The following is an 18426-nucleotide window of genomic DNA, read 5'->3' as shown; positions in this document are numbered from 1 at the left end:
AGGCTTTGCTGTACTCCTACGACCCCAGCTTGGAGCGCATCTTTCGCCGGGTTTTCTACCGGCCGTACTTGCACATCTTTGGACAGATCCCGGTGGAAGAGATGGATGGTATACGTGTTTGTTTGTGTGTCATGCATCTGCAAAAAAAGTAGTATAATAGTTTAAACCACAGTAATTAAAATAAATTACATTTACATGATCATACTAAAAGACCTTTTATATGTTTGTGTCAATCCCAGTGGGGAAGCAGTGGGACATGCTCTGCACACACAACGTGACATTGATTCAGAGCGGCGAGGAGCCGTGCAGGACTCTGTATAGTAACTGGCTGGTGGTCATTCTGCTGGTCGTTTATCTGCTGGTCACCAATATCCTGCTCATCAACCTGCTCATCGCCATGTTTAGGTAACGAACAGAAGCATTAGAGTTCCATCAGTCTGTCTCTTCACGTGCACGACACTCTTTACTCTGCTCTCTTTGTGTCCACCCAGCAACACCTTCTCTGAAGTGCAGGGTAACAGCGACATCTACTGGAAGTTCCAGCGCTACAACCTGATTGTTCAGTACCACTCTCGTCCTTCTCTGGCTCCTCCTTTCATCATCCTCTCTCACATCAATCTCTTTATCAAGAGGAGCATCCGCAAGGTGCCCTCTATCAAGATCTTCCACTTCGGTCAGTATTTTAACGGGAGTCTTAAAGGGACAGTTTGGAGGTTGGGGTTGTGTGAGGTACCTACAGTGTGGAGACGCAGACGGTATGGATACAGAAGCTAAGCAACTGTCCGCCATCTACTGTAGATACACTGTCTATTGATACCTCATACAACCCCCCCCCCCCCCCCCCCCCCCCCACACACTTGATAAAGTTCCTTAGAAATGGGATTATTCTTGGTTTCATCTCAGCCGTGGTGGTTCCTGCCTGGTTTAAGGAAACACCACGGCTGAGTTGAATGAAAACATTGATGAAAAAAACGTTTTGCCTTTTTTTTCTATTAGTATTGCAGTTGACAGGGAAAGCAGCCAACAGACTAATGACGTGGGAAACCATTCAGAAGGAAGACTTCCTGACCGCCCAGAACAAGATCCAGAAAAGCAGTGACTCAGAGAGGCTCAAACGGATGTCTGTCAAGTGAGCATTGTCCTCCAACACCAAAGTGGTGAAACGACTTATTGTTTTTGGCTCCATCACACTGAAGTGAATATCTCCTTTTCTCTTTTTTTAGAGTGGATGGTGTCCTGAAACACATGACTGAGAGCAGAGACTTTGACCACAGGCTGAGGGCTCTGGAGAATGAGGTAAACATCAAAGCTGTCTTTTCCCAAACATTTAACTGAGTTCATCATTCTGTACAGGAAATGTAGCCCTAGCTTACTGCGTTGTATTCCCAAAATACTGATGGTCCACTCAGGTGTCTTGGAGTTACTGTATGTCAACACATTCTCTTTTGATCCTCAATCTCAGATGGAGTATTGCTCAAGCGCTCTCAGCTGGATTGTGGATACTTTGGCTCAAGGCAGCACGTTCAAACCTCATCGGCCTCCACCTACAGTGAGAGGTACACAATCCGAACGTGGATGCATCTCACAGAATGTCACAGGTTGTATTCACTATTGGTTAATTCTTATACTTAACTTACTGTATTCTGCCTCTTCTTCTGCACACAGATGCGTTCCCCTCTTCTTCCAATTCTGCCTGATCCAGCCTCGGTGATGCCTTCACTTGCTCAGGGTCGGTAAATGTTTATCACTGGACTCGCTTCAAATTGTTTCAATTGTTCTGAGCTGAAAGTAAAGTGTAGCAGCCATCACTACTTGTTACAGTATTCAAATGCCAAAGTCAAGCGCATGTATTTATGATGTAGCATTTTATGTATTTTATTTGCCATCATGTCTTTGTTGCTGAAATTCTGTTTTTACGGTTTTTATATAGGTTTTTACTGCTGTATTAAAACTGTTTATATATAAAACACGGTACTGTATTTGTATTGCCACATTGTTTGATTGTGTGTATATATAGTGTAATAAATGAGTTATGTTACTGTTAAAGGAATAACTCTGGAGGGCGACATCTTGAGAAATACTCACTTTCTTGTTTCAGGGGATTAAATGTTTGTGAAAGTAAAATAAACTTGACACAAAGTAAAATGGAACTAGATATGGCAATAAGGGAAGACGATACAGAAATCTGAACATTGTTTTAAAACCAGGTTCAAATGTCTCGTCTCAATTTGTTGACGCATTAGAGTCGAGGGTTTAAAACCAAGGGAAGTATAATGTCAACAGCTATATAATAACAATCAATGTTTTTAAGAATGACCTTTATAAATCAGGCTATGAATGATGTATGAAAGAAACCTAAATAAATGGGAATGAAACTGGAAAGTGTGGTGCACGTAAATGCTCATTTTGAGTTGTAAACTGTCATACTGTACATATTGCAAGACACTACAAGTAATTAGAGTAAGAATGTAACTAAAAGATATCACCGGCTCCAAATCGACCAGTGCAAGAAAGAAACGGCGTGTTTGCCACCAGGGTCTGGCCTTTAATCATGTGAATTTAACGAGACAATCGCTCAGCGAAAAAGTGGCTAAAACTTAAGAGCGGGGGAAGTTGGATATACTGCAGAGAGAAGGGGATACGATAGTGTGAAAGGTGTGCACGGTGCTGAGTTTCAGTATGCCAGAGCTCTATTGAAGGTCACATAGTGGAGCAGGGCTATTGAAGGAGCCTTCACTGCAAATAGCCGGCTGGGCCACCTGTCAATCGCACCAGCGGCTCCCACTGAGAGAGGCGGTGTCATCACTTTCTGCCTTTCTGCACGGCGGCTGCATGTGCAGATATGTAGCCATGTATGTGAGCATGTGTGTCTCACTGATCACGTCTCAGTTTCTGAGTCATTTCGATGAGAACGCTCCTCCTTTTCACACAATCTGCGTCGCCATCGACTCCATTTCTCCTTCCTGTCTCTAGTCCGGCTTCATAATGAAAGTAGTAAATACATTCTGTGCTTTGAATGTAAAGCTTTTCTTTTGGCATGTCAGTTGCTGCACATGTGCCATCATCTCCATTTCTTTCTATTTACATCCATACATACATCATTCTGACATGTTCTCTGCTTTGGGACTCGTAAGCACATATTCTGTAGACTGTGTCCGAGAGGTGTTGATTTAACCCCGAGGTCATTTAATAAACCACCATTAAAGGCTGCATTACTTACCAATATTACTGTTGGTAGTAATTAGTTTTATATTCACCTTCAGCGAGGCCTTTATGGATCTGCTTTGTGCACTAAAGCCGTGTGCAACATGCAGTCCTGAGTTTCAGCCAGGTTTAATAATAGATTCAATTAAAGAAAGGGAATGTATTGGTGCACGTGATTACACGTCGCTCAGCTTTATAGAGCTGAGAATAAACAGAAGTCAAAGGTGATGGAGAGTGTGAATACTCTCTGCGTGCGTCTCATTTAGAAATGTTTAACTGTAGAAGCACATTTATTTATTATTTATTTATCTAGTGGATTATTTCTGTTCTGGGGGATTTATAGACATTAAATAACATTACAATGAGAGAAAGATGCATCAATTAAAATAATTCTAAGTAATAAATAACAGACAGATAATGTGTTTCCTGAATAAATGTAGCACCATGACAGAAAAGCTTCATCTTCATCCACTTCAACTTGATTATTTAATGTCAGAAATTGGGCTTCTCCCTCCCTTTTATTTCCATATGTTCACTGACCTCTCTTTTCCCCTCCCTCCTGCGGTCCAACCCCCCCCCCCCACTGTCTGCCATAAGCACACACCCACCTCTCTAATACACTGGGTTAAGGGCATCGGGAGCATTCTTCCCGGACATGTGCCCCTGTCACTCATACGCATACAGCCCGAAACTACACCACACACCCAGTTGTGTTTCCACTGTGTCCTCTCTGTTCCAAGCACAAGGCTGGCACACTGCTCTGTTAGTCTTGTGAGCACGACCCTCCTCTTCCTCATCTCTCTGCAGCTTGGATCAAAGAGCTGAACAATATCACAGAATTACCTGCAACTGTCACGTTTTCTGTGGATTTTATGTTTTTTTAAGTGTTAAAAACTTGTTGATTGTTTTTGGTGGAAGAACCGACGCAGAGACGTCCAGGGTGGATTTGTAGTTGAGAAGAAGCCTCAACTGTGTAAGTTTTCCAAAATGGCACCTGTGAAAGGCTGGATGGTGGGGCTGCTGCTGGTTCTCCTGTGCCCGTCCCAGGCCCCGCTCTCTGGAGCAGTGAGCGCGCAGGACGTGGCCGAAGCGTTCCACGGCAGAAACGTTGAGGCGGTCGTGGCAGAAGAGGGCGAAACTGCTGAGGGTGACGATGGTGTCGGTGAGGAAGAGGAACATTTAGCAGAGGAAGACGATGAGGAAGAATCAATTGAACAGGAAGAAGAGGAGGAGGATGAGGAGGAAGAAGAAGAGGATGGGGAGGAGGAAGAAGAGGAGGAGGAGGAGGAGGAAGAGGAGACTGCTGACGCTGAAGCGGAGGAGGAGGAAGAGGAGACTGTTGACGCTGAAGCGGAGGAGGAGGAAGAGGAGGCGGCTGATGAGGACGATGAGGAAGAGGAGGCTGCTGATGAGGACGATGATGAAGAGGAGACTGCTGACGATGAAGTGGAAGAGGACGAGGAAGAGGCTGCTGAGGAGGAGGAGGAGGAAGAGGAGGGGGAGAAGGAGGCTACTGAGGAGGAGGAAGATGAGGAAGAGGCTGCTGATGAGGAGGAGGAAGATGAGGAAGAGGCTGCTGATGAGGAGGAGGAGGAGGAGGAAGAAGAGGAAGAGGCTGCTGATGAGGAGGAGGAAGAGGAGGACGATGAGGAAGAAGAGGCTGCTGAGGACGAAGAGGACGAGGAGGACGAGGAGGAGGACGATGTTGAGGCCGCAGCTGAAAATGAGGACGACGAGGAGGCAATAGAGCAGGAAGATGAGTCTTCTGAAGAGGAAGAGGAGGCAGGCGGTGATGAAGCAGCTGAGGAAGAGGAGGCTGATGATGCTGAAGAAGAGGAGGATGAGGATGACTTTGAGGAAGAGGAAGCAACTGAAGCAGAGGAAGATGACGGTATACCCAATTATTCATTTCACTGTTTACTTTTTCTTTTTTAATATATTTATAGATTATTAAAACACTAAACTACGCCGTCACTTTGTATAAAGTAAAACACACGAGCCACTTTGAGTCTGAGTCGAGTGCCTCGTGACATCCAGAGCAACGGCGTCACGCGTATCGGCCCTGAAATAGAGCGGCTTATCTGCGAGGTCTCTGGCACCGAGCGGGATCTGAACCGTTCAGGCCTGTTGTTCAACCAACGAGGCTATTCTGAGACCCCGAAGCGATTACTGTGTTTACTATGCGACCACAGCCGGCACGCATAGCTGTTATTCATCTGTGTCGGGGTAGTTTGACCTCAAATCAATCACATATGATGTGTATAGCCCAATATTACAAATGACAAGTCTCAGGGGGCTTTACAGACAACATAGACATAGTACTGATCTGTCCCCTTCTCTCTATTGTGTGTGTTATGTGCAATAGATAAGATGAGCAGCTCCTTTTATGGCAGCCCTGCCATCAGTGTATGAATGTGTGTGTGAACGGGTCAATGTTGGCCTGTCGTGTAAAAAGCACTTAGAAAGGTGCCGTATGAATTATACCAGTGTACTTATCGGCCGACCTATATACAGCAGTAGCCTACCGGTAGCTTGTATTGACAATAAGCTAACATCGGCCAGGCTTGATGCATCCGTCTCATTTGTCGTCGACTCTGTTGACAGATGAGGTTGAAGACGAGGACGCAACAAATGACACAACTGAAGAGGAGCCCGCCACTGACATGCTGCAATACCACTCTGGCTCTTTGTGTAGTGTTTGCACCATCTGTGAGGTAAAACACTTTAATGGTGTAATGGATGTGCGTATTCAGAAATGTAAAGAGAAAGAATAATCATAACTCTACATTGTGTGTGTGTGTGTGTGTGTGTGTGTGTGTGTGTGTGTGTGTGTGTGTGTGTGTGTCCCTCCCTCTTTTAGCACTGCTCTAAAAACTGTGAGAAATGCCCGTGTGAAGAGGGAGATGAGTCGGATCTCTGTGAGCACTGCCAAGTAAGCATCTTCACCGTCCACGCCACCGTCGATAACACACATTAAAGGAAACGTTTTCAGAAGAAACTCATTTCAACCCTTTTGTCTTCCAGGAATGCACATCTTGCTACATTTGCCCCCTGCTGTGTAACACAATCTGCACACCAGGTAAACACGGGTAGTGATTACTCATACTGTGCATGTGCGTTGTTCAGGTATATATTTAGTATGTATTGTTTCTTCTTCAGGTGGCCTTGTTGATGAGCTAACAGGGACCCTCTTTCAGTAAGACTTCTCACTACACACTGATTATATCAACTGTATCATTATTTAATGATAATTACACTTTGTAGCTCATGCCCTTGTCTTTGTCTTGCAGGACTGTTGCCTCTCTACTCTGAGGAACCTGCAGACTGCGCCCTTTATCGCCACCTTGTGGCTGCACGAGGTACTGCGCACTGGATTGGCGCTGTCCGGCTGTTCATACCTCTCCAGCACGAGGACTCCCACAAGAGTTGACAGAAATACAAACACACATTTAGGTTTTAACTCTTGTTCAGATATTTGATATTTGTTAAGATTCCTTTTTTTTGTAGGAGCATTATTATTTAAAACACTTTTAAGTGAGCAAAAAATGTGAATAGGTCTTTGTTAGTGGCTGGAATCTGTATGAATGCATTACAAAGATGAAAATGACGTCTCCTGCCATAACTTGCAAATGTTAAGCCCTTTTTGTACAGTATAGTTTCACACATGTGTTAATACAAAAACTAATTATGCAATGTTACCAATTCTCATCTGATAATAAATTTCTCCTTGTCTGTAAAATGTGGTTGAATGTTTTGTTTTATTAATATTTGGGCATTTGCTCATGATTATTAAAACTGCAGTTGATGCAAAACATGTCAATAACTTGCTATAAAATACAACAGTGTTAACTCACAACTGTGCATTGAAAGTTAGGTGTTTACCTCTATTTTATGAGATATACTTGATGTAAATTTGGAATTATTCACAATAATAAATTGTGTTTAGACAGATTAGTAGGTGACTTTTTGTCCCTAGTATGAACCGTTTTAATATAGGAAAGCAAAGGGCAGCAATTGCAGTAAGCTACATGTATTACCATTAAATAAATCACTTTCTTAAAAGATGTGTGTCCACCACAACTAGATAGAAAACAAGGCGGATATATAAATGAGTCTTTCTCTACAAATCTTCCCCTTGTGCAAGGTCTTCAGGTGAGCGTGTCTTGTGTCATGGAAACACAAAGTCCTTGTTTATTTATCGATGACTTGGCAATAATGAAGAGGAAAAATCAAGTGAGTGTGTTGTTGAATCAACACAGACAGAGACAGGTGCTTTGTGTCCAGGACATATTGATACCTGCCCTGTACAGCAACACTGTTTATCCTTTATGCCTCTCATAATTAATCCGAAACTGAAGTATTATAAATGAACGGGCGTCCACCCGAGAGCTCCTTCTTCTCATAGAAATGTCTGTTGTGAGTCCGTCCATTCATACGTTCATAATTTCTTCTCCCATCATATTGTCTTTCTCTTGTGTCAAACTTGTCTGACAACTTGTTCCTTGCTGTTTTGGAAAAAAGTGGGCAGTGTGTTTTTTTTTCGGGATGCAGAAACACGGACGGGGCTATGAGTAATGAGATGTGAAGAAAGGATGTGAATAACCTGTTGTGTAGGTTCATTTAAAGAGCGGTGTGTGTGCATCAACACAGGAGTAATTACAATAAACACTGCCAGGTTAAACAACACTTTGCTTTCATGTCGAGAGAAAGTAGCTGTCCTAAGCGTCAGTGAAAGGGTGAATTGTAGATTGTTCGATGTTTTAGGAAACAGAAAAACGTTCTGCCGGAGAGTGAGACGAGAAGATTGATCTTGGACTTATTATTAGCTATTATTAGTTTCTTTTTTTGATAGTTGCAGTGGATTACGGTGATGTGGAAGTTTCTGAACTGTGAAATACGATGCAAAACCACAACATATGTTGAAACACTCAGAACCGTTGTAGGTGGAGCACATCCTGCCAAAATACATGATAGAATTGGCACTGACCCAGAAGACACAGTACATACACATCGCTGTGGTGTGTAGTACACATTTTATAGGTGTCAGTCTGAAAGACAACGTGTCAATCAAAAGTGTAAAGTTTAGCTGTGTCCTATGTTTAAAAAGAGGAATGTATATCCTTTATCTGGATTGTGCTTTTGTTCATCCATGTTCTAGTGTTGTGTGTGTGTGTGTGTGTGTGTGTGTGTGTGTGTGTGTGTGTGTGTGTGTACCATTGTGGTTACTGAGTCAATCCCTTATGCTTGACCACATCATTGTCACACCTGTATTTTGATTGCAATGTCCTTTATAAGACCTGTACTCGTGTTACGTGTGTCCCCCATGCTGGTTTAGTATTGTGTGTCCCCCTCCCACTGCATTGTCCCTCCTATTCTACTCTATATGACTGACTCACCTTCTCAAGGAACTTGGAAAGTGACACCTCATTCTAACTATTTGTCTTAATCCTTAGGGACGTCAGGCCTGGACATTAAGGTAGGATGATTTGTCTTTTAACTCGTGAATAACCACTAATTGTATTCTTTCCTCCACAGAGGTTTTGTTATTCGACACATTCACTTGCACATTATATTATGAGATGAGATTTCCAATCAGCATCACAAATCGCCTTTCAGATGCTCTGGCAAGAAGTGTATTCTGTATCTTAGTACACTTTAATGAATGTTGTATGACATGCACGGATGACTCGGTGTCCAGACTTGAAGCAGTTGCAGCAAAAACACAGAACTCCTATTGATGTTCTTTGACTACAGATTTCACTGAGGCCGGTATAAATGTTTCCTCTGTCTCAAAACTTGTTTACTTCATACATGAAATATACGTTTTTGAAATGGCTATATACAGTTGATAACCGGTTTCCTTCCCCCCCCCCCCCCCCCCTCCTGAAGATGCATCACTCCTCTCTTCTGCTGTGCCTGAGTTTGGGGGCTTTGGTAACATGCGGTGAGCAAAATGTGTCAATTTGTGTTCAGTGGAAGCTTTATCCATTTCTGCTTTATGTGTTATCGTGTATAATTTGTGAGGATTAAAGAGCAGGATGCACTTTATTTAAGGGGGGAAGGATCTGGTTTCTGAATTTTAAGGCGAAGGTTGGAGGCACACAGTATGTACAGCAACCTAAAATGCATCCAAAGTTGTGAAAAAGAGCATTAGCCAGTTTTATCTACAGATGCTGTTTATGCAGTTTGATTGTTTACTGTGGGTTGAGGGCCCTCAGAGGGTCACAAGATAGAACTGAGGGGTCTTGACATCATTAATGTTGATGTAAATGAGTGTGAAGTAGCATTAAAATAGTATGAAATAGCAGAATTAAAATAGTATAAAATAGCAGAATTAAAATAGTATAAAATAGCAGAATTAAAATAGTATAAAATAGTAGAATTAAAATAGTATGAAATAGCAGAATTAAAATAGTATAAAATAGCAGAATTAAAATAGTATAAAATAGCAGAATTAAAATAGTATAAAATAGCAGAATTAAAATAGTATAACATAGCAGAATTAAAATAGTATAAAATAGCAGAATTAAAATAGTATAAAATAGTAGAATTAAAATAGTATAAAATAGTAGAATTAAAATAGTATAAAATAGTAGAATTAAAATAGTATAAAATAGCAGAATTAAAATAGTATAAAATAGCAGAATTAAAATAGTATAAAATAGTAGAATTAAAATAGTATAAAATAGTAGAATTAAAATAGTATAAAATAGCAGAATTAAAATAGTATAAAATAGCAGAATTAAAATAGTATAAAATAGTAGAATTAAAATAGTATAAAATAGCAGAATTAAATAGTATAAAATAGTAGAATTAAAATAGTATAAAATAGTAGAATTAAAATAGTATAAAATAGCAGAATTAAAATAGTATAAAATAGCAGAATTAAAATAGTATGAAATAGCAGAATTAAAATAGTATAAAATAGCAGAATTAAAATAGTGTAAAATAGTAGAATTAAAATAGTATAAAATAGCAGAATTAAAATAGTATAAAATAGTAGAATTAAAATAGTATGAAATAGTAGAATTAAAATAGTATAAAATAGCAGAATTAAAACAGTATAAAATAGTAGAATTAAAATAGTATGAAATAGCAGAATTAAAATAGTATAAAATAGCAGAATTAAAATAGTATGAAATAGCAGAATTAAAATAGTATAAAATAGCAGAATTAAAACAGTATAAAATAGTAGAATTAAAATAGTATGAAATAGCAGAATTAAAATAGTATAAAATAGTAGAATTAAAATAGTATGAAATAGTAGAATTAAAATAGTATGAAATAGCATTGTAAATCATGCCTAGTTTCCCTATCTGTGCCGTACTTAACGACCCTCCTGCCGACTAATAATGTAATGCAGTAATAATATTAGTCCAAAATAATGTGAAATCTTTTGGGGGTAAGTTTTACTTGAGAAACCACCGCTGTTATTAGCTCCCAGTTACAATATTACAGGCCAGTATTTCATTACATAATGCTACTAAAGCTACATGTGATGCTTTCCTATGAGCTGGCAGTACTTCTTTATTTCTGTTTCAGCTTCTGAAAGTGATTGGTGCTATACTGGCTGCGGTAAGTACGGACAGATGTCTTGCTTATTGTATGATTTGGATCAAACCGTCATTAATCTACTTATTATTATTATTAGTTTGTGATATTAAGACCACCTCTAACTTTCACAGAGCACACCACGTCCGAGTGGAAACACATCTCCGGCGCTTTCTGTGGAGAAGAAAGGCAGTCTCCGATTGACATAGCCACCGCGCATGTTCAGACTGACCCTCATCTGCTTGACTTTACTTTCAACAACTTCTCCTCTCAGCAAGTCATCGAGTCCATGACAAACAATGGACATACTGGTACAAAAGCTTCCAAGAAGTTCTGTCTTTGTACTATATACTGTAATTGTGTACAAAGCACATGATAATTACAATGTTTATCCATCTTTAGTGAAATTCACATTGGAAGACGGTAAAGTTGAAGTGAGTGGAGGTGGACTTGATGGAACATATTCTACAATTCAGTTTCACTTTCACTGGGGCGATACAGAACATCATCCGGGCTCAGAGCACACGATCGACGGGCACAGATATCCAATGGAGGTACAGTATTGTTTGGCATTCACCGTCGACGACACGCCTCCTCCTTCATAAACTGTGTGCTTTATTCGACCTCGCTTTTGTCTTAACAATCCATCTCATCTTTTGCAGATGCACATCGTGAGTCTGAAGAAAGGTCTCACTGTGCAGCAGGCCACAGAGAATTCAGAGGGAATTGCTGTTTTGGGTTTTTTCATCAATGTACGTCCTACATTTTAATTTATCTTTCCAAAGAAAAGTTTGACGATTACTAACCATTCAGAAAACACTAGACTTTGTAAACTTCTCTAAAATATAGGCAACTCCACTAGTTGCAAGAAGAAGTCAGATTGTATAAAAGTCTACAAGTGAAATGAACAATAAATGAGCGCTTGCTTTAGGGCAGGGCTACCTTGTGATTGACACCACGGCGTCTTTCAGTTTGGGTGTTGTCCGTGTTTCAGCACTTCAACCCTTTCAGGGTGTGATTTCAGTTCAAGAAAGTTAATTGGAACATTTCTGGTCGCCTAAAAATGTCTGTATGTCAGTGTGCACTTAGCTTGCTTCTTTTAAACAGTCTATGAGTTGCACTTATGAAACTCAAATACTGACGACGAAGTGAATTTACTCATCACATCGCTAATACTACCAGTGTAATCATAATGTCTTCTACCTAAAGGCAACGGAAGACGGAGATATGTCGCAAACATGGAGCGAGCTCACATCCTACCTGACAAACGTCAAAGGTAAGTGTCTGTGAAGCTGAAAGGGCAAAAAGCCTTTGTAGTAACCATTAACTGGGATGACTAATGCTCATCAAAGCAAGGATGACTTTAAATTCACATGACTTTAATTACAGCCTTCTTTGTATCTATCCCAGACACCGAGGTTAAAATAAACCACACCTTCTCTATCGATGACCTGATTAGAAATGTAAACCTGACAAAGTACTATCGATACATGGGCTCCCTCACCACCCCGAAGTGCAACGAAGCAGTCGTGTGGACGGTCTTTCAAGAGCCAATCAACATCAACATAAATCTGGTGAGTTGACCATGTTTAGTCAACACATGCCCTCAGCAGAGAGACGATGTGAGGGCCTTTCAAACTTATAACGTGATTGGACTTGTGTTACAGCAGCCAAATCACAGAGACAAAAGTAAAGGTGAGAACAATGTACAACATAAAAAAAGCTGACACCGACACTCATTGTATTCATTACACACACACACAGGAAAAACATTCACATCAGTAGGGCAGAGGGAGGAGTTTGCCTTCATTGTCAGTCGCTTCAAACAGTTGAGGGTTCAGTGTCGTGCTCCTCCACAACACCCAGGAAGCGAACTGCAGCGAGGGACTGTTTTCAGTAAAGCCTTAAAAAGCCACCGTGCACAACCTGCTCAGCAGCGAAGGACGGACAGTGAACATTAGTGGAGCATTTAGCAGCTAAAGATCCTTCAAGAATTGGTGGAAGCGTTCACCCGATGGCCAGACGCACCACTCCAAATGAATGTTTGCTACCAACTTCACCAATCAACTCACAAAGTGATGTCAATGTTGTGTTTCCCTGACCCCAAGTGTCCAACAAAATGATTATTATTGTTATTGCAGATTTAACTCGAAAAGCCCCTCTTGGTGCCCCCTGTATTAAAAAGAAAAGGGCCCTCTCGGATACCCCTATTGTATATAAAACATGATAAAGTGCCCTGCAGGGTGCCATATAGGCTGCCCTACATGCTAGAAAACTTTCTTTGCGCAGGTGCCCTCCCCCTCCCCCTCCCCCTGTCCTTCAGACAACCCCTATCCGCTTCTGTACTGAATGTACGCTGAACAAAGATAGTGCCCTGTAAAATACCTGCAGATTGCAAATCAGTGGAGAGAAATAGCATTGCATCCTGTATGTTTTTCCTGTTTTCCCCACATGTGACTAGTGAGTACTTCTTAAAACAATAAATAAAAAACCATTAAGTTAATACGTATTGCACACTAACTGTGGACGACCTCACGCAGAGAGCACTTCGGCAGTAGGGAGTGCGGAGAACAATGAACTGTGCCCTCGAAGAATATTCTGTTGTATAGCATCTTCATTATGTTACATTAAGTTACAGCTCCTACTTTGACCTGCTTTACCAGTTAACCTAAATGACAAAGCAAGCAATAATCTAAATGTATTTAATAGACAGTAGCCGGACTGGGTGTGGAAGATGTCAGCGGTTCCTGGCAGCCTTGTTTAGTTTATCAGGAAATACTGGAACCATGCTAGTATCCTGTTTTGATAATCATCTTCGATAATCAAGTTTGTTCCATCTGTGGTATCTAACTTTAAAGAATAGCTGGACAGACTGTATGACGCAAAACTGATAGTTGACTCATATGTACAGTATGTTGCCGAATAACATATGAGCTTGTTTTCCATTGTATCTACCTGACAGCCATCAACACTCTGCAGATATACAGGTGTACATGTTTCTGCAGGTGGCTCGTCACGTGCATGAATCTTTGACCTACATGTCATACATACCAGTCTGTTTTACCTACATAATAATTGTAGAAAAAGTAAAGGCTTGCCATGTGGGATCTATGGCAACGCCTGATAAATTGCCTCTAGTGATGTCACTTAAGTCGGCATCAGCTGGGGTTGAATACAAATTTAAAAATGAGAAAAGTTACAAGTGACAAGCGACAGCCTGAAGTTGTTTTAAAGACCAGACCATCCTGAGAGTTTCAAAGGGAGTATTTACTCTGCTGGAATTAAGAGAAAAATGTCACAATTTTAGTGTCACTTAATCATCTTTGTCAGGGGGGAAGCCGCCGCAAGGAGCCCGTTGACTCACAGTTTGTGTAGTATCTTTATTTTTGTTTGTTTTGTTCTTAGATTCAACGGTTTCCCACGCAGGCAGGATTCACCAATGTTTATCGACCTACACAACCTCTTAATGGACGTCACGTGACTGCTTCCCCTGCAACTCCTTTACCACCCAGTAAGTGGTAAAATCACTCGCTTACATGACCCGTAATATTTCTGACTGAGTGGATGTATTAAATATGACTGTTCTTCTATTCCTCAGGTCATTCATGGTGCTATGACGATCACTGTGGTATGTATAAGCAAACAAATGTGCAAATGTGCCGCGTGGACAGTTTGAAAGTATTAATGTGTTTCTCTCTCTACCTTCAGACTTCAGACCGTCTCACTGGCACCTTCTGCCTAACTCCCACTGTGACGGCAAACGCCAGTCACCCATCGACATTGAGACAAAAAACACTGTGACAGACAAGAATCTCGGTGCTTTCACCTTTACAAAGTTTGACGACAAACATGCCATCAAGTACATGGTTAACACAGGCCATTCAGGTTTGTTCTTTTGTATTATTGGCTGTTTTTGTGGATAGCTGTTAACTTTATGAAGCTCAGGCTAAATCTGTGAATGGACATAAATCAGCCTATTATTCAAAACATTTAGAAGCATCGCAAATTTATGAGGTTGCTATTCTTTTTTTTTAGGCTTAACCAGACTTAACAATTCATTTATAATGAAAATAATCCTTATTTGCATCCTTATTTGACAATATAGTGTCTAAAATGACAAATGAAAAAGTGTAGTAAAAAGATGCAACTGATAGTTACATCACATTATTATTATAAATTGAGCAAATGTGTTTGTCCGTGACATTTTTAATGTTTCGTTTGCCTCCCTCCGAGTTAATTAAAATAAGAGAAACTCAATTTACACTTTGTGTTTGTGTTGTCACTCAACTCCCAGTGAAGTGTGTACTGAAGGCGGGTCTGGATGTCTCAGGGGGAGGTTTGGGACACGTGTACTCCACCCTTCAATTACACTTCCATTGGGGCTCCGCATTACATGACACTGAAGGCTCCGAGCATACGGTGGATTTAAAGAGATACCCAATGGAGGTAGTTACAGGCATTTCAATGTTGTTGCAGTACAGACATTGTTTTTTTTAATACATTTAGCTTTTGCCAGTGTAATATTACACTAACTCATTCGTCATTAACTGTGTCCAGATGCACATAGTGAACAAGAGGAAGGATTTAACTCTGGATGACGCAGTACTTGCTCCTAATGGTCTGGCAGTGCTGGGATTCTTTATTGAGGTAACATTAAGTGCATTAAACATAATTATATATAATGGAAAATGAGTAAAGTATACTCAGAAAAGTCATGCTTACTAAGAAGAAACTACTTCTGTGCTGTAAAGAGACACTATCCTCCAGCAATGCACGCACGCACAAAGGAAATTCCCGAAACAAATATGCTGGCGAAACAACTCCAGGGCACGGAGGTTACGAAGATTCCTTTAAAAAATAAAAGGTTTCCAACTAATTGAGCTGTCACTCCAAAAGTTGACATCACTTACCGCAACATACGAATAAGAATACTACAATCTCAACCTGCTCGCAGTTAATGCATATACCTGCACAGATCATGCCCGACACAACAATAAAAGTTGTGTCAGATACAAACCTATGAATCCATTTAAAACCTCTATGAAAGGAGCAATTCCAATTCCAGTATTTGTTACAAAATAAAATCTACCGTGTGTTGTCAACTCAACTGTGTTGTCAGGTCTAAATTTGACATTAAGAAAAGCTGCTTTCACAGCAGTCTCACTTCTTTGCACTGCTTATTTTCCAGGCTGTTCCAGGCAAAATCAGCAGCCGTTCAGAAGCTACTGAGGTAAGAAGTGTAGCTTTCTTAAAGCGCAATAGCTACTCCTGTAGAAATGTTCATTATTCATCAGCACGTTTGTCCCTGTAGAACGAGACCACGTCTGAAATGGATGCCTGGACAAAACTGACCAACTACCTTTCAGCTGTTCAAAACATCAGTGGGTGCACACTTGTTGTGTTTGCATACATTAAAAAAAAACACAAATGTGGCATTATATCTCGTGCATTTTTGCTTCCACGCAGGCTCAGAAGTTAACGTCACTGAAGAGATCTCCATTGATGACTTGCTTGGCGATTTGAACCTAGCTGCATACTACCGCTACAACGGCTCCTTAACGACCCCTTCATGTAATGAAGCGGTGGTCTGGACAGTCTTTAAAGAGTCTGTCAAGGTGGACCAAAGCCTGGTACGTGCTACTCAACAGCTTGGTGCTGTGGTGTGCCAATAGAACTTTGAATAGAAACACTTGCAACACTAGTTAACGATGATTATTAACTTTTTTTTTATGTAAAATTAACATAACAGGGTTGTGAACAGGCAGCCTATAATGAGATTCAAACAGTTTCTGTAATTGCAGTGAGTCTCCACGACATCACAGGATAATAAAAAAAAGACGAAGGATCTTAGGGGTAGATAATTACGAAATGCGGCGTTGTCAGAATGATCTGATGAGACGCCGCGTGATTCAACAGAGAAGCATCTGTTACGCACACGTGGTGTTACATTACTGATGAAGTGAAACAATGAGAGATTACATTGTTGACTCTCAGCCGTAGTTCAAGGTAGTTCTTTTTAATGTATTTACATATAAACAGGAAGTAATTGGACATGATGACATATCTTAAAGAATAAGGCTGTTGGTGTTCCATATATAAATATATATTTATTAGTCCTTCTCAATACATTCAATCTGTGTTTGCAAATCTTTTGCAGTCAATTACTGCTGCGATCTATGGGTCAGACGTCACTGCCAAACACTTGATATCTTCCCTGTTGATGCTATGCTAGATCTGTGCTCTCTTCACCTTTTGCTTTCATCACAGGTTTTTGTCTTCGGTCTGATGTTTTAGACGGTAAAAGTTCAGTTTGATAAGGTCACATGACAACTTGGTATATTTACCATGGGAGGTTATGTAGTCTGACACTAGGCATCACTTTACTGCCATTCAATGCAATGGGCCGAAGTCCAAAGCTACAACAATTAAAATGATCAGTTTCCTTGTACCTTCCGTGAAAAAGGGTGATTTCCGTGTTGAGGTTCCCCAGCTTTGATTGAAGTTGCAGCTATCAGTTAAATCAGCTTCTGTTGACTAGGTTTTACTTTTACAGAGGTAAACATGTGACTGAGTGCATTTAAACAATGCAGTCCAACACAAAGATTCCAGTTGTTCCTGCTTTTATGGTCTGATTAATCAGTTGCATGAATACCTTTGGAGCAGTAAATCAGGTATATATAATGGCGAACCTTTTGCAATCTTAAAGTAATAGCTGCGGTCTAACACCTGTGTCAACTGTAAAAGCAACTTCCCCTAAATGTGACATCAACATTACATTACAGGTCATTTAGAAGACGCTCTTATCCGGAGCGACTTACATTGAACTAACTACAGGGACAGTGTCCCTGGAGCAACTCAGGGTTAAGTGCCTTGCTCTGGTGTTGAACTCACTTCCTGTGTTCTGTTTGGAAATCGTACCAGTAGGTCATCACCACCCTTCAACCATCAACATCATCTTTTTCAAAGTTACTCATTAAGATGGGCGTTTCCTCTTTTTTGTCAATCCTGTCAAACCACATTGTTTGTGTTTGTGTTTGTGTGAGTGTGTGTGTGTGTGTGTGTGTGTGTGTGTGTGTGTGTGTGTGTGTGTGTGTGTGTGTGTGTGTGTGTGTGTGTGTGTGTGTGTGTGACAGCCTCCTGCATCCTTTCAGGTAATACTGCGCAACCAATGAAGTTAAGTAACAGTTGTGAAGAATTGTATGTCCCAAACAAAAACTAACATTTCCTTTAACCCTACCAGATGATGAGGTTTCCGACTCAGGCAGGATATTACAACGTGTATCGGCCTGCACAGTCTCTTCATACCAGAACAGTCTTCACCACGGCAGCAGCATCCAGTGCCCCTGTTTCCATCCTACTGCTGCTGGCATGTCTCAGCGCCTTGCATTTCTGAGAAGGTTTGCTAAGTGGAACTGCTGTAAAGAAATATATTGTATTAATCAATGAATCTTTGCAATATGTTTTAGCCATATACTTAAATTCTGTTTCATCAGTGATTTATATACATTTTTCAATGATATAATGTCGACACAAACATCACCTCTCTAGATTTGTTTCAACATGGGGTTGGTACCACTTGATCTAATCACATCATCATGTGCTTTCAAAATGTAGTAGAACTTCATAAAAACTCACCTGTATCTTAGTTAGTAACTCAATACTATTGTCTAT

General features: G+C 40.6%; 3 protein-coding genes across 6 annotated transcripts in view; all 3 read left to right on the top strand.

Moving 5' to 3' along the window:
- LOC115024905 (transient receptor potential cation channel subfamily M member 4-like) overlaps positions 1-2382 on the top strand; it is a 13211-nt gene extending 10829 nt beyond the window's left edge. For both annotated transcript variants that reach the window (XM_029456770.1, XM_029456771.1), the window contains exons 22-28: positions 1-108; positions 240-405; positions 492-673; positions 997-1129; positions 1224-1296; positions 1463-1556; positions 1666-2382. The exon at positions 1-108 is cut by the window's left edge and continues 67 nt beyond it. In XM_029456770.1, the coding sequence (XP_029312630.1) occupies positions 1-108; positions 240-405; positions 492-673; positions 997-1129; positions 1224-1296; positions 1463-1556; positions 1666-1697 (788 nt within the window). In that variant the 3' untranslated portion in view covers positions 1698-2382. The remainder of the gene's footprint in view (positions 109-239; positions 406-491; positions 674-996; positions 1130-1223; positions 1297-1462; positions 1557-1665) is intronic.
- Positions 2383-4191: 1809 nt separating this feature from the next.
- Positions 4192-6404, top strand: LOC115024943 (cilia- and flagella-associated protein 251). The gene is made up of 6 exons (XM_029456844.1): positions 4192-4821; positions 4855-5095; positions 5851-5918; positions 6065-6136; positions 6229-6283; positions 6364-6404. The coding sequence occupies exons 1-6, from the start codon at positions 4192-4194 to the stop codon at positions 6402-6404; spliced, it is 1107 nt and encodes a 368-aa protein (XP_029312704.1).
- A 4100-nt stretch (positions 6405-10504) lies between these two features.
- Positions 10505-18369, top strand: LOC115024781 (carbonic anhydrase 7-like). 3 transcript variants are annotated; one of them, XM_029456621.1, is made up of 15 exons: positions 10505-10779; positions 10890-11066; positions 11158-11309; positions 11418-11507; positions 11965-12031; positions 12166-12329; positions 14161-14266; positions 14354-14383; positions 14464-14640; positions 15050-15201; positions 15313-15402; positions 15944-15985; positions 16067-16136; positions 16222-16385; positions 17996-18369. In XM_029456621.1, exons 1-15 carry the CDS (start codon positions 10713-10715, stop codon positions 18146-18148), a joined length of 1701 nt encoding a protein of 566 aa, XP_029312481.1. In that variant the 5' UTR covers positions 10505-10712; the 3' UTR covers positions 18149-18369. The 3 variants fall into 3 exon arrangements, with proteins under 3 accessions (XP_029312481.1, XP_029312480.1, XP_029312482.1); XM_029456620.1 differs by having other exon boundaries at positions 14161-14269; XM_029456622.1 differs by lacking the exons at positions 16067-16136; positions 17996-18369 and having other exon boundaries at positions 14161-14269; positions 16222-16373.
- Positions 18370-18426: the final 57 nt, after the last annotated feature.

The sequence above is a fragment of the Cottoperca gobio genome, chromosome 19, assembly GCF_900634415.1.
Source record: "Cottoperca gobio chromosome 19, fCotGob3.1, whole genome shotgun sequence".
In the NCBI taxonomy this organism is placed as follows: Eukaryota; Metazoa; Chordata; class Actinopteri; order Perciformes; family Bovichtidae; genus Cottoperca; species Cottoperca gobio.
This window is presented reverse-complemented; position numbering and strand designations above follow the sequence as displayed.